This window comes from Amphiura filiformis, chromosome 1, assembly GCF_039555335.1.
Source record: "Amphiura filiformis chromosome 1, Afil_fr2py, whole genome shotgun sequence".
In the NCBI taxonomy this organism is placed as follows: Eukaryota; Metazoa; Echinodermata; class Ophiuroidea; order Amphilepidida; family Amphiuridae; genus Amphiura; species Amphiura filiformis.
In genome coordinates, this window is record NC_092628.1 from 57,116,309 (window position 1) to 57,131,217 (window position 14,909).

A 14,909-nucleotide genomic window follows, 5' to 3' on the forward strand; every position below is an offset into this window, starting at 1 on the left:
GCGAGTTTATCAACGATAATATCTGGGGTAGATAGCAAACTTATGTGCAGCGAGTTTATCAATGATAATATCAGGGGTAGATAGCAAACGTATGTGTAGCGAGTTATGTACGTAGCGTATGTGTGCAGCGAGTTTATCAACGATAATATCAGGGGTAGATAGCAAACGTATGTGTAGCGAGTTATGTACGATAATATCAGGGGTATATAGCAAACGTATGTGCAGCGAGTTTATCAACGATAATATCAGGGGTAGATAGCAAACGTATGTGTAGCGAGTTATCTACGATAATATCAGGGGTAGATAGCAAACGTATGTGCAGCGAGTTTATCAATGATAATATCAGGGGTAGATAGCAAACGTATGTGTAGCGAGTTTATCAATGATAATATCAGGGGTAGATAGCAAACGTATGTGCAGCGAGTTTATCAATGATAATATCTGGCGTAGATAGCAAACGTATGTGTAGCGAGTTTATCAATGATAATATCAGGGGTAGATATCAAACGTATGTGCAGCGAGTTTATCAATGATAATATATGGGGTAGATAGCAAACGTATGTGTAGTAGTGAAATTATCAATGATAATATCAGGGGTTTATAGCAAACGTATGTGTAGCGAGTTTATCAACGATAATATCAGGGGTAGATAGCAAACGTATGTGTAGCGAGTTTATCAACGATAATGTCAGGGGTAGATAGCAAACTTATGTGTAGCGAGTTTATCAACGATAATATCAGGGGTTTATAGCAAACGTATGTGCAGCGAGTTTATCAATGATAATATCAGGGGTAGATAACAAACTTATGTGTAGCGAGTTTATCAACGATAATATCAGGGGTAGATAACAAACTTATGTGTAGCGAGTTTATCAACGATAATATCAGGGTTTATAGCAAACTTATGTGTAGCGAGTTTATCAATGATAATATCAGGGGTAAATAGCAAACTTATGTAGTAGTGAAATTATCAATGATAATATCAGGGGTTTATAGCAAACGTATGTGTAGCGAGTTTATCAACGATAATGTCAGGGGTAGATAGCAAACTTATGTGTAGCGAGTTTATCAACGATAATGTCAGGGGTAGATAGCAAACTTATGTGTAGCGAGTTTATCAACGATAATATCAGGGGTTTATAGCAAACGTATGTGTAGCGAGTTTATCAACGATAATGTCAGGGGTAGATAGCAAACGTATGTGAAGCGAGTTTATCAACGATAATGTCAGGGGTAGATAGCAAACGTATGTGAAGCGAGTTTATCAACGATAATATCAGGGGTAGATAGCAAACGTATGTGAAGCGAGTTTATCAACGATAATGTCAGGGGTAGATAACAAACTTATGTATAGCGAGTTTATCAACGATAATATCAGGGGTAGATAGCAAACGTATGTGAAGCGAGTTTATTAATGATTATCAATGATAATATCAGGGGTAGATAGCAAACGTATGTGAAGCGAGTTTATCAATGATAATATCAGGGGTAGATAGCAAACGTATGTGTAGCGAGTTTATCAATGATAATATCAGGGTAGATAGCAAACGTATGTGTAGCGAGTTTATCAATGATAATATCAGGGGTAGATAGCAAACGTATGTGAAGCGAGTTTATCAACGATAATGTCAGGGGTAGATAGCAAACGTATGTGTAGCGAGTTTATCAACGATAATATCAGGGGTAGATAGCAAACGTATGTGTAGCGAGTTTATCAATGATAATATCAGGGGTAGATAGCAAACGTATGTGTAGCGAGTTTATCAACGATAATATCTGGGGTAGATAGCAAACTTATGTGTAGCGAGTTTATCAACGATAATATCTGGGGTAGATAGCAAACCTATGTGCAGCGAGTTTATCAATGATAATATCAGGGGTACATAGCAAACGTATGTGTAGCGAGTTTATCAATGATAATATCAGGGGTAGATAGCAAACGTATGTGTAGCGAGTTTATCAATGATAATATCAGGGGTAGATAGCAAACGTATGTGTAGCGAGTTTATCAATGATAATATCAGGGGTAGATAGCAAACGTATGTGAAGCGAGTTTATCAACGATAATGTCAGGGGTAGATAGCAAACGTATGTGTAGCGAGTTTATCAACGATAATATCAGGGGTAGATAGCAAACGTATGTGAAGCGAGTTTATCAATGATAATATCAGGGGTAGATAGCAAACGTATGTGTAGCGAGTTTATCAACGATAATATCTGGGGTAGATAGCAAACTTATGTGTAGCGAGTTTATCAACGATAATATCTGGGGTAGATAGCAAACCTATGTGCAGCGAGTTTATCAATGATAATATCAGGAGTAGATAGCAAACGTATGTGTAGCGAGTTTATCAACGATAATACCAGGTGTAGATAGCAAACTTATGTGCAGCGAGTTTATCAACGATAATATCTGGGGTAGATAGCAAACTTATGTGCAGCGAGTTTATCAATGATAATATCAGGGGTAGATAGCAAACTTATGTGTAGCGAGTTTATCAACGATAATATCTGGGGTAGATAGCAAACTTATGTGCAGCGAGTTTATCAATGATAATATCAGGGGTAGATAGCAAACGTATGTGTAGCGAGTTATGTACGATAATATCAGGGGTATATAGCAAACGTATGTGCAGCGAGTTTATCAACGATAATATCAGGGGTAGATAGCAAACGTATGTGTAGCGAGTTATGTACGATAATATCAGGGGTATATAGCAAACGTATGTGCAGCGAGTTTATCAACGATAATATCAGGGGTAGATAGCAAACGTATGTGTAGCGAGTTATCTACGATAATATCAGGGGTATATAGCAAACGTATGTGCAGCGAGTTTATCAATGATAATATCAGGGGTAGCAAATATGTGTAGCGAGTTTATCAATGATAATATCAATACAAACGTATGTGCAGCGAGTTTATCAATGATAATATCTGGCGTAGATAGCAAACGTATGTGTAGCGAGTTTATCAATGATAATATCAGGGGTAGATATCAAACGTATGTGCAGCGAGTTTATCAATGATAATATATGGGGTAGATAGCAAACGTATGTGTAGCGAGTTTATCAATGATAATATCAGGGGGAAGATAGAAAACGTATGTGTAGCGAGTTTATCAATGATAATATCAGGGGTAGATAGCAAACGTATGTGCAGCGAGTTTATCAATGATAATATCAGGGGTAGATAGCAAACGTATGTGTAGCGAGTTAATCAACGATAATGAGGGGTAGATAAGATAGCAAACTTATGTTACGAGTATGTGTAGCGAGTTTATCAGTGACTACGTAAGGGGTAAATAGCAAACTTATGTGTAGTAAGCTAGTTACAAGTAATCAGTGACCTTTTCTTTCCAGAGAAGATAACATTTTTATGTGCAGTGTGTTTGTCAGTGACGTATTTGTACATAAAGAATTTATCACTGTCTGCATTAGGGGCAGATAAAAAACGTATGTGAAGTAAGTTACTTGCGCAAGCGTAATCTGTAACTTTGTCCAGAATATATAGCATTTTTGTATGTTGTGTTTATCAGTGAGTTTATCAGGGATATTTTGGTAGCTAGCAAGCTTATGTCTAGAGAGTTTATCAGTTATTATATCGGGTTATTATATCAGTTAAGGGATATATAGCAAACTCATGCGAATCAAGTTCAAATTAAGTGATTTTACACATACTACACATAAGTCTGCTATCTACCCCTGATAGAGTCATTGATAAACTCGTTACACATAATAGGTTTCCTATCTACTCCTGATATTACTATTGCTGTATAGATGAGTTGAACTCAATGTTTATCAACAAAGGCAAGGGACTGGTATATCTTTTTGCTTGAATGAACACCATGCAACCACTACACTGCTCAATAGTCTTATTGTGATGTGGCGGGAGTTTTAAAAACACGAGCCCTGAACAGAATATGATGCGCGCGCATACTGCCAGGCAAAATACAATGGAAATTGTGATGATGCGTGCGCATACTGCCAGGCATTGACGTCAGAAGCCAACTCATCTATACAATAAATACAATCAAAATGTATGTTAGGTTTATAGATAAGGGTGAAATTAGAGATGGGATCAGTTATAGGGCTTGGGATTAGGATTAGGCATGTTGGGATTAATTGGACCATATGCTGCAGTTTAGTGATATAGTTTAGAGTTCAACAATGGATGAATTTTGGGAGATTAAGTTAAAGTCTATTCTATAATTTGGAAATAAGAAACATACTGCAGTTACTGTCCGTTTTCCTATACACAATACACAGTGCTCTTTCCCATTGACGCGTGACCTCTACAAATAGCCCTACGTTAAAAGTTTGGGGATATGACTAGTTAACGTCGCTGTGTGAAAAATAACCGGCCAATATTAAAAGTACTCTTCTAAAGTTCTAGAAAATATAGTTTTTAACATGTCCTAAATTTTAGCTAATTTAGATGTTTGGAAATATTCGTACTTTAGTGTTTTAGTTAATGTTATAGGTAATAGTACATTGCCTAGTTAACGTCGCTGTGTGAAAAATAACCGGCCAATATTAAAAGTACTCTTCTAAAATTCTAGACAATATAGTTTTGTAACATGTCCTAAATTTTTAGCTAATTTAGGTGTTTGGAGAGGGTCGTACTTTTGTGTTTTAGGAAGGATATGTAAACGACAGATAACACCAAAAATATGAAGAAATTATTTCCAAACCGTGTTAAGTCAACAATCATTATGTTGCTCATTTTCAAGAATGCTGGTTTACAAAAAGCAGGCAATTGTCTCATTTCGTGAACAAAGGTACACATACCATTGTTTCCGTTCGTTTCTTTTATAATCGGTTACCCAACTGAAGCTATAATACCAGCTTTATTGCGATATCGCACATGAAAACAGACACTTGTGCACAACCAGAGAAGATCCGATTTAATCAGTTGAGCTGTTTCAATGAGTGTTATCTTGGTTTCATAGGGCCTGCACTTTGGCTCGACATTTGAAAGGGGTGTGAATTCATTTTTGGATACGCCCCTATTATAATTAGGTAATACTCGAACACATTCCCTATATGTATATACATGTACCACATGTAGTAAATCTGTCTGCTTTATCTGTATTGTGCCTTTCTTAAGCAAATAGTTAAACACGATTTCATCAAACATTATAACAATAGCTCTTTTACAGTGTGCAATCATCCCGGGCAATAATTGGGCAATAATAGAGGATGTGCGTGAAATTATTGATTAGCTCCATACAAAGGATTTGAACCGGTGTCCTTCACCGTAATCATGGCGCAATGCAGTGCTACACCACATTTCGCCATAAAACATTCTAGAAACGCTTGCTGTTAGAATAAGAAAAATTTTAATGCTAATTTATTGCACATTCTAGGGAAGCGTGGTTACCTTTTTAAAATAACCGAGTGAGAGGGTTTTCAAGAAAATATTTTTCCTGTCAAAACTGAAGCATCCTCTGTATAAAAGAAAATATGAATATTAACTGCACATCATATATAACGATTCGTGATACCCAATTGTGGCATATTTGATGTCGTTTAAGAAGCAGAGAATTTTATTTCAATTTTATATACGCCAAAATATTTTTTAATTGAGCAAGAATAAGGATAGAAAAAACGTTGAAAATCCTATGTGAATATTACATTAGACCCGGCAAAAGATTACTGTTTCGTTTTTATGGTAATCTAATCTTTTATTTCCTGAAAAAACATTTGGGGTCTAAAATGGACTTTTTATGTAATTGATAAAACATCGAACGTGTATACAAGAAAATGGTAGGTTTTCCTCTATAGTATTTTACTGACCATGGAAATGTACTGAGACACAAGCACGTGTCAAAATCGATATAATGTATTGTCCATACAGACGCCCAGTTATGTTTATTATTGGATTTTTTTTGTATAAAACACACAGTTAACAATAATTGAGCGCTAATAATACACATAAATGTTTTTAGGCAAATAAAATTCCAAAATATGGTACGTTTTCTGCCTTTGGTTGGCCTATGTTGAAGTTGCGATTATATGTTCAAATAAGTTTCAAATGAATTACAAGAAGACAAGTGGCCGAGTGGTCTAAGGCGCTGGGTTCATAGTGTATCCAAAGCAGTCCGCCGACGTGAGTTCGAACCCCGCCTCCGCCAAACTTTAATGAAGTAAAATTAAAATTAAAATTTTACTTTAAAAAAATTTCATATTGGGGAAATGTGACTGGCAGAATTTATGTATGGCGTGGAGTGGTGTGATGCAGTGCATTCAATCAAACGTTGTCGTCAACCTATTTGATCCTATAGTGCATTTGTTATGTGTGTGAGACGAGCTGTCGCGGTAATCATGCTTTTGTTGAATGAATTTGAGTACTCCGCCATATTTACGGTATGAACGTCATAATCTAGGTGATTATTTGCATTGGATGTCTTGAATACGCTGGCGAAGTTGTGTAATAATCGGATTAATGCTATAACAGTAGGTGAATACAAGTTTTGAATATATCGCGTTGCAAAGCCCCATTCAGTGATCCCAAAAAAGTGAAAAAAAAATCAAATTGTTACTTTTTTTAAAAATGGCAAAAACCCAAGAAAACGGCAGTATCGACGAAGTTGAAGCCCCATTCAAATAGGCCTACATGTAGCTAATTTATATATACTGTCAGTATATAAATTAAATCAGTTCAATTCACGCCGAGTGTCCTTGACAGGTTTGACTCTGCTTCAGCGGTCATGAAAGAATTCAAAAGATAACCTCTGCCCCAACAATCCCAAGCAATTGTCTGAAACTGCTCTTCGGATGATGATTAGACGTTCGCCTTTCGTATCTCTTTCCTTGTTGGAAAGGTATAACGTTGAGGAGATAGGAACATGTACCGTCATCCGGGACCTACTCTGCCATGTTTGGCTGAGTAACGGTACATGAACACGGTCTTTTGTGCCTATGTAAATTAGTCATTGTGTAAGGCTGTGTTTATACCCATGGGTTGCTCATCATCAGACTGAATCCTTGACCAACAGAGGGTGTCAATATAGGCCTACGTGTCGCTTTTGAAAACAGCGATTCATGCGCATGCTCAGCAGGCAAATACGACGGCGATTTAGTACACTGATCATGCGTGCGATTCAGATTTCTGCAAAAGCGATTGAGTATAAATGAGTCTTTAGAAATGACTGGCGATTGTGTGTTCTCAAGTGGGTTTTATCATGTTAATTAGTGACCTGACACACATTTGTATTGGTTCGATCAAGCATTGAATTTTTGTACTGGATCGTTCAAGCATCTCCAACAAATTTTTCAATGTAAGTGCCTCTGGCCCTAGTGGAAGTAAAAACGGATACTATGGCCAGAGTTCTAGGGCTAATGATGATAGTCATAATGATCAAAAGATTATTACTGACTATATCATTGTACAAAATCTGAATTTTGATGATTTTTACGATCGTCCAGATGAAAAAATCACTGAATGGGCCGTTAGTTCCCTCCACTCCTTACCCTGGCAATATGAATCAAAGAAAAATAAAGAAAAAAATAAATAAAACAAGAAAAAAAAGACAAAGAAAAAGAAACAATAAAAGAAAAACAAATATGAAAAGTTCGAACAATATTTGGTTTATAAAATTAATGTGACCGTGATGAGACTCGAACTCACCACCTTCCGATTTAAAGTTCGAAGCGCTCGTGTACCAAATTCTGACGCCTTACCAAGTGAGCTGTGCTCCTGAGATACGAAATAAAAATAAAATAATACACTGTATACCTGCTTGTGTCGGTAATTGATTTGCTCAAATTCCATAATGGTACAGTGCAACAGAGCAAAAATGCCCAAAATTTAAAAGCTATATAATTTATGAACAATATACACTACACATAAAAATACTAATACAAGGGAATTTCAACATAAGAATCCAAACAATTAAGTACCAACATGCACAGCTTTGTCCTTATATCACATTTGGGTTTTTAACAAAATGTTATCAAACCTCTACTGTGATTGGCAGCTGCACAAGGCATCTCTTTGATAGCTGATAATGGCCATCCATTCAGCAAGTGGCTACTAACTGACCTTCGTCAATACTGTTGTTTTCCTGTTTTGTTTTTTTGCCATTTGTTTTTCATTTAAAAATTTATACACGTAACAATTTGATTTTTTTTTTTCACTTTCGCTGGGATCACTGAATGGGACTTTGTAGCGCGGATTATTCAAAACTTGTTTTTACCTGCTGCTATATAGTATTAATCCGATTATTACATAACGTTGCCAGCGTATTCAAGACATAGGTTATGTAAGGGATAAACTGTACATGGGTATAGACGAATCCAACCAGCCAAGTCATGGTCAGGATTTGGTCGGCCATGACGGGTCCCCGCATGCACCACACTGGTGTAGTGACTGCCCAATTGGGTGGATTAAAGCCGCTTAAAATTCGATGTTAGATTCTTTTGTGTTGTATTCTGTCATTATTCTTTTGTCTACGTGTAACACAGGTGATAGGATGCAGTTTAAAATACCCTCCAAGGCCGCATTATTTCACATTTTATGTGAGATTGAGCCGACGGGGACCCAACTTTGGCAGCCATTAAGGTATAGGAATGTGTGAATTTGGATTCGTCTATAGGGTATAGAGGCCCTGCATGCTTTTATCGATTGGCTCCAAACAAAAGATTTGAACCGGTGTCCTTCACCGTAATCACGGCGCAGTCCATTCAATCAAATGTCGTCAGTGTGAGAGACGAACGATGTATAAATCTGGAGGTCACATCATCACTTATCATGCTTATTGTAAAAAGTTTGTCCAATGCATACACTGTGTGTATTGTTCCCGGTATTGTCAATGCAGTCAAGCAAACAGGTATTATATTTTGAAAAGGCCGCTATAGTATATTCACAGGGGTGTCTTGAATGGCCAATCATATGGGACATAATCAAATTGCAGTGACTGCTTCCTTTGTTACCACATGTCAGTCATCTTGTGATTATTGGACCATGTAAACCTGCAAAAAACGAGCCAAAGTGCAGGCCCTATGAATAGCTTTTTATGGGGTTAAGTCCTGCAAAGGTCGAGATGAATTCTACTGTAGACATGACTGCATCATGAGATGTTTACACAACGATACTATTGCTAAAATTAAACAAGATATACCTACCACAGAACATAATGATTCTGCACGATTCGTACCACATGTTGCATTAGCAGGGCTAACCATTAGTGTACCAGTCCCGTCAGGCTGCACCAATTTGTTCAATGCAACAGGTTGCGGCTCGATATATTCCGTAAAACTTGATGTCGTCGTAAAACACAGATTTATTGTTACTAAAAACACGTACATTGCAATTGAGCTAATCGCGAGCATCATGCCTCTTATAATAATGAGCTTTTCTCTGGTATTATTCAAAAAGGTTTGTGACCTATATAGCATTAAGCATGCACACGGTCCCGGCAAATTCTATAGGCCAACCAGTCTGTAATCGCTGCAACCCAGGAGAACATCGTCTACAGTGCCCGTCTAGCACCTACATATAGATGAAACTCTATCATAGTTCAGCCCTGCTGCAGTTGAACGTCAAAGTATTTCTTCTTTGATATTTGAAAGAGATTCATGTTCTACAAGAATGATGAGTACTTGTTAGTATTATACTGGAAAATGAATGTAATGTTGTTATATCTCAAGTGCAATCATTTGTTTTGTTGCTTAAAACGCCGCATTCTCAAAATTTCAGTCGGTTACGTTACCCATCGTTCACTAATAATCCGTTACCCACGCCATACATGACGGGCTTGATAGCCATTCTCACCTGTCCAGATGACGAGATCCTTGTGTATGAGGTTATTTCATTTATTACAAAATTTGATATCCGTGTCGTACTGCATCAACGAAGGGTTAAATAACACATTAATATGTTCCAAATCCTGTTGATGGGGCAATTACTATTATTAATGCTTTCAGTACGTCTATGCCCATTTAAGGACTGTATCGATAAATGCTAAACCAATTTAACCAAAAAGTGTAATAAATTGATTAAAATTGTTACATATTTCAAAATGATCAGAAATACTAGTTGTGTTTGTTTTTGGTTTTTGTAAATTTTGGAACGTTTGGTAAAACATGGCAAAATAGTGACATTTGGAGTGCTTTTGATATTGGCATTCGTGGGTTAATGCTGTGTCGACGTCGTCACGTGCCATTATATACAACAAAAGCATTGTATTGTTTGTTGATAGAGGTTAACTTCATATCTTCCCGTGATGCTTTGCGGAATATGTGGCGCAAACATGGGCGTTACCGAAACCGTCGAATGTCGATAATAGCAATATTTGGGTAGAGGGGTAGATGTCAATAATGGCTATGAATTTGGCAGCTTGGTGGAAATTTTTCACAAATTCCCATCCCTGAAGTTTATTGTTAATTTAGAAGAGTGGAAATAATTATTTGTAGCCAATCAGAGGAATTTTAGCAGGAGCGAGGAATGGTTGGGGTTTTGGCAAAAGTCCGAAAGGATTTGGGCACAGTTTTTGACTATATAGCCCTGCACTACAACGTTCACGTGGTACCTATATGCATTGAACCATATCATGCTGATCACTCGCACAGGTCTGTAAGATTAGTATCTTTGAAAAGAGCGGTATTGTATTCAATCTATGATTGCAGACATACACAGGTGATGAGTGTAACCTACTTGTAGTGCAGGGCGATACAGTCAAAATTGTATTCATGTAATTGCTATGGTAGTTAATCCGATTTATTATACGTCACGTTTTTCTACAGAGCGTAAAAACTAGGTCTCAATGTGTTGTAAAATATGATCAGATAGCTAAAACATTAACTATAAATTTTGTTACACTATAGACGAATCAAATTTCAGGCATTCCTACACCTCAATGGCAGCCATAGCTGGGTCCCCGCTGAGTCTATTCCACCTGAAATGTGAAAGTATGCGCCCTTGGCGGAAATTTTAAACTGCATTACATGCATCACTCGTGTTACACGTAGACAAAAGAATGTTGAAAGTGTACAACACAAAACAACATAACTTTTAGCGGCTTTTTAAGCGGCTTTAATCCAACCAATTGGGCAGTCACAGCACCAGTTTGGTGCGCCGGGGACCCAGTAATGGCCGACTGAATTCTGACCATCACTTGGCTCGTTGGATTCGTCTATACAGATAAAAGCACATCTTTGAGGAGCACGTGTGGCCGAGTGGATAAGGCGCCCGACTCATAATACATAAGTTGTGAGTTCGAGCCCCGCTCGTGCCAACGTGTTGTGTCCTTGGGCAAGGCACTTTATCCTCATTGCCTACTTGGGGGATGTGGTTGGGATGGATTGGATGTTTGTTTGTTTCAATGTTGCAATATTGGCGCTGATTAAGCTGCTGCCTGCAAATTGCTTTGTGTCTGTTTAGGTGTGTTTAATGTACAATTCTAGCAATTTGACCTGCGGGTCACGATTAGAGTTTGAAATAAAAACCTTCCTCTTTTTTTCCAAGCTCATGTCAGCTAGCTATCATGAGATATAAATAGTTACGCTACATATGAAAGCTTTTGGAACTTGTTTTCTTCTTCAGTGAAAACATATATCGTTATGTTATAGTGACAATCAAAAACATATCCGCATACAATCGATGCAATATGACGTCATCAACTTTCCTATCTTAAAATGTATTTAAGCACCATTATGCGATGAGGGTCAGGAATAAAAATGTATGCACAATACAACTAAAATGAAAATCCTGTTTTGTGAGTGTAATGTAAAAAGCAATTTTATACAGAAATAAAGAAGCTAATTTATTACAATTTATTCCTTTCCTTAAGGCGTGGGATATGGGCGAACTTGAAGTACAGATATATGGAGAGGGGAAGCAACGAGTTACCCCAAATCACAGCGGCAAGTAACCACTGGGCCGCCGAGTGCGAATATGTATTTATTTTGGAAGGTTCGTGTTTTTTGTTTTTTTAATTTTGGGGCGTTTTTCCTAAATTTGATATTTTTGGTGATATTTCAAAAAAGCGACATACCAAAGACAACTTTTTGGACACATAGTCTGTTACTGTTATTGCAGTTCTTTTCCACATACCTACGTTACCATTTGCTCTGGTGATTTGCTAATATTATATATTTTGTGACTGCAGTTTTCAGTGCGTTTTAAGCTTATCATGAAATTAACGCGAATATTTAGTCACGCTACTTATAGAATTTTTACCTGATCGCAGGCAACAGAATGCAGATGTCGTATTCCTCTATGTGGGTCACTTGATGATAAAAATTATTTTGAATTCCTTGTAACAACATACAAATTTGCGTCTGGAAACCGGGTCTGGAACTGATTTTGGAATAGCTATAGACTTCAGCGCCGTATCAAATCTCATAAAAAGGCCACGACTGGCGAGTATGTTTTTATGTTTCCCGCACGAAAGCTTGCGTCAACATCTATACTATACTTCTTTGGAAACGTTGACCTTTGACCATTCTTTGTAAATGCCCTGCTATAATTAAAGACAGAGATAAAAAGATTTTATCGCGTCTGACGTCATCTGTCAATCAATTTCGAGCACGGTTTGTTTACAAGTGTCGTGATGACGACTTGCTGAACGCGGCGGTATAACCGGGCACCTTATTGTTAATTTTGCACCTTCAAACATGCAAACCATCTCAAAAGTTAGGTCTTTATAGTAGGAAACTTTCTTTCGCGAAGGCACGATGTCAACAATGCCTAAAAAAGCTGCTTTTTGCCTTGTAAAAGTACCTAATTTTTCGCCATTTGCTGCTATTCCTTTTCTCCGATCAGCACCAGATAGATCGGTCTTCCTTTTACGCGCTATTAACCTGTGTAAACCAATCAAGGATCGTAATTGACAGTGACATCAGACGCGATAAATTCTTTTTATCTCTGTCTTTAATTATAAGACCTTGATATGTAGACTTAATTGGGTACTGTAAAAGCATCCACTTTACTGAGTTGTTTAGCACCTGGTCAGTAGATAATCCTACAGGGATACAGTCAGTAGTTTAACATGGTGTGAGCATGTTGAAAGACCTGTTATCAATTAGGCGCGGATATTAAAAGCACATGTCCTTTGCGTGCATAGCAGAAATTTATAACAGCATGTTTGGAATTTTAAACTAAAATACTAACTGCATTCTGCATTCTGTATTTATTTATTTATTTAGGCCTATGCCTATTTATTTACTGATTTATTTATTTGGTAGATTAGTAAGTAATTAGTAATTTTCCATGATTCATCGGTTTATTATTGATTGTTGATAACTTGAAAACTTGATTGATTGATCGATTGATAGTCATTTCACATTATATTCCTAGTTTATAGGCCCCATGGAACGTCTATTAATTCTGAATAGCATCGTACATTAGATAAATAGGCCTATCAGTATTGATTTATTCTATTCAGCAATATCAAGGATTACTATCAAACTTCGCACAGCTGATGGTCAGTTGGCTTAGTGGTAACGCACTGAGTTTTATAAATTGGAGGTCCCGGGTTCGATTCCCAGATCTGCCTATTTTTTTTCAAGGCTGGGAAAAATGCAATTTCTGAACTGCAAACTTATTTGGTGCGCGATCTGAGCTGGTCCTTTTCTGGTGGCTGTGTCTGTTACAGGCACACTCCCTCTGGAATCCAAACTAGGTTCCTGCCATTACACTTCCCTTAAATCATGCCGTATTTGCACGTGAACCATAAAAACATCAAAGCAATTTAATTTCCGGCATGATCAAATCTAGTTCAGGAAAATGATCTGGTATGTTTTTGCCAAATGCAGATATTATATTGAGCATCAAAAATCAAGCGAGCCCTCAGAATAATTATACTATATCTGTCTATGCCCCGTGATAGCTAGGAGGCCGTTGGGATGACGTAGTGATGGCTTAATAGATGCGCAATTTCCACAGTTCTCTGTCTTCAGATGTTCGTATGAGATGGTCAAAGTTCAATAGTCTTATGTTATAAATCCACGTCTTCTTTGGTCTTTAACTTATCCCATCTGTACTTTCCTGCAGAATTGTGTTTACTAGACTGTTTTTCCACGTGATCATATGGCTAAACCACTGGAGTTATATTCTTTTCACAATGAAGATCAGATGTTCGTTCTGTCCAATGAAACTTTCCATCATTGCCCTTACTTGTTTGTTGGTAGTAGAGCGTAGAGTAGTGGACCTTAAGGAGCCTTCTCATACAATTCATTAATGTGTTAATCTTTTTTTCCATATCTGCATTTAGCGTCCAGGTTTCGCACCCGCACAGGAAGATGGAAACTACAAGTGCTCATAGGATGCTCATTTTTGCTGCCATTGAGATGTTCTTGTCTCTCCAAATGGGTTTCAGATTGGCTAATGAGCAATTATGTTTTTGCCTTATATTATCTAGTCATTAAAAAGTCCAAAGACCGTTGCTAGTTGTTGATCCAAAAATAAAGCCACAAAATGTTCAACTTTTGAAATAAAGTATGCAAAGAATGCTTAAATTTTAGTTCTAAGTAATGAGGAAACACTTTTTTGGGGGAGAATCTTTTTTTTTTATTTAACGTTGTGTTTAAAGTATTTTAGATCTGAATAGTAATGCTGTTTTAGCTTTCTTTTCGCGCTTTAAAAAATTATATCTGCTATCGTATATAGGTATGGATTAATTGCAGAATTGATGGGCAAAATAAAGGTTACTGATAGCATAAACTCTGACTTGTTTGTACAAGTATTCCGAGTAAAATATCGGAGACCAACAGAGGAAATCTGTGGCCACAAATACAACGGTTGTTACTTTAGTTGTAAGTTTAATTTGCTCTTTCATTTCGCGAGTTACCAGATCGTTTTGACGAAGCTTGGATGACTCGCACAATAAGAACATAACAACCAAGAATGATCAGATAACAGATACAATAGGAGGGGGGGGGGGTTGGTAACCCTATCGGTTTAGGAT

At 37.2% G+C, this 14,909-nt stretch overlaps 1 protein-coding gene across 1 annotated transcript in view; it reads right to left on the reverse strand.

Moving 5' to 3' along the window:
• LOC140149513 (fibroblast growth factor receptor 4-like) overlaps positions 1–9,348 on the reverse strand; it is a 62,771-nt gene extending 53,423 nt beyond the window's left edge. Inside the window, exon 1 of the mRNA XM_072171604.1 lies at positions 9,127–9,348. Coding sequence (XP_072027705.1) covers positions 9,127–9,336 — 210 coding nt within the window. The 5' untranslated portion in view covers positions 9,337–9,348. The remainder of the gene's footprint in view (positions 1–9,126) is intronic.
• Positions 9,349–14,909: the final 5,561 nt, after the last annotated feature.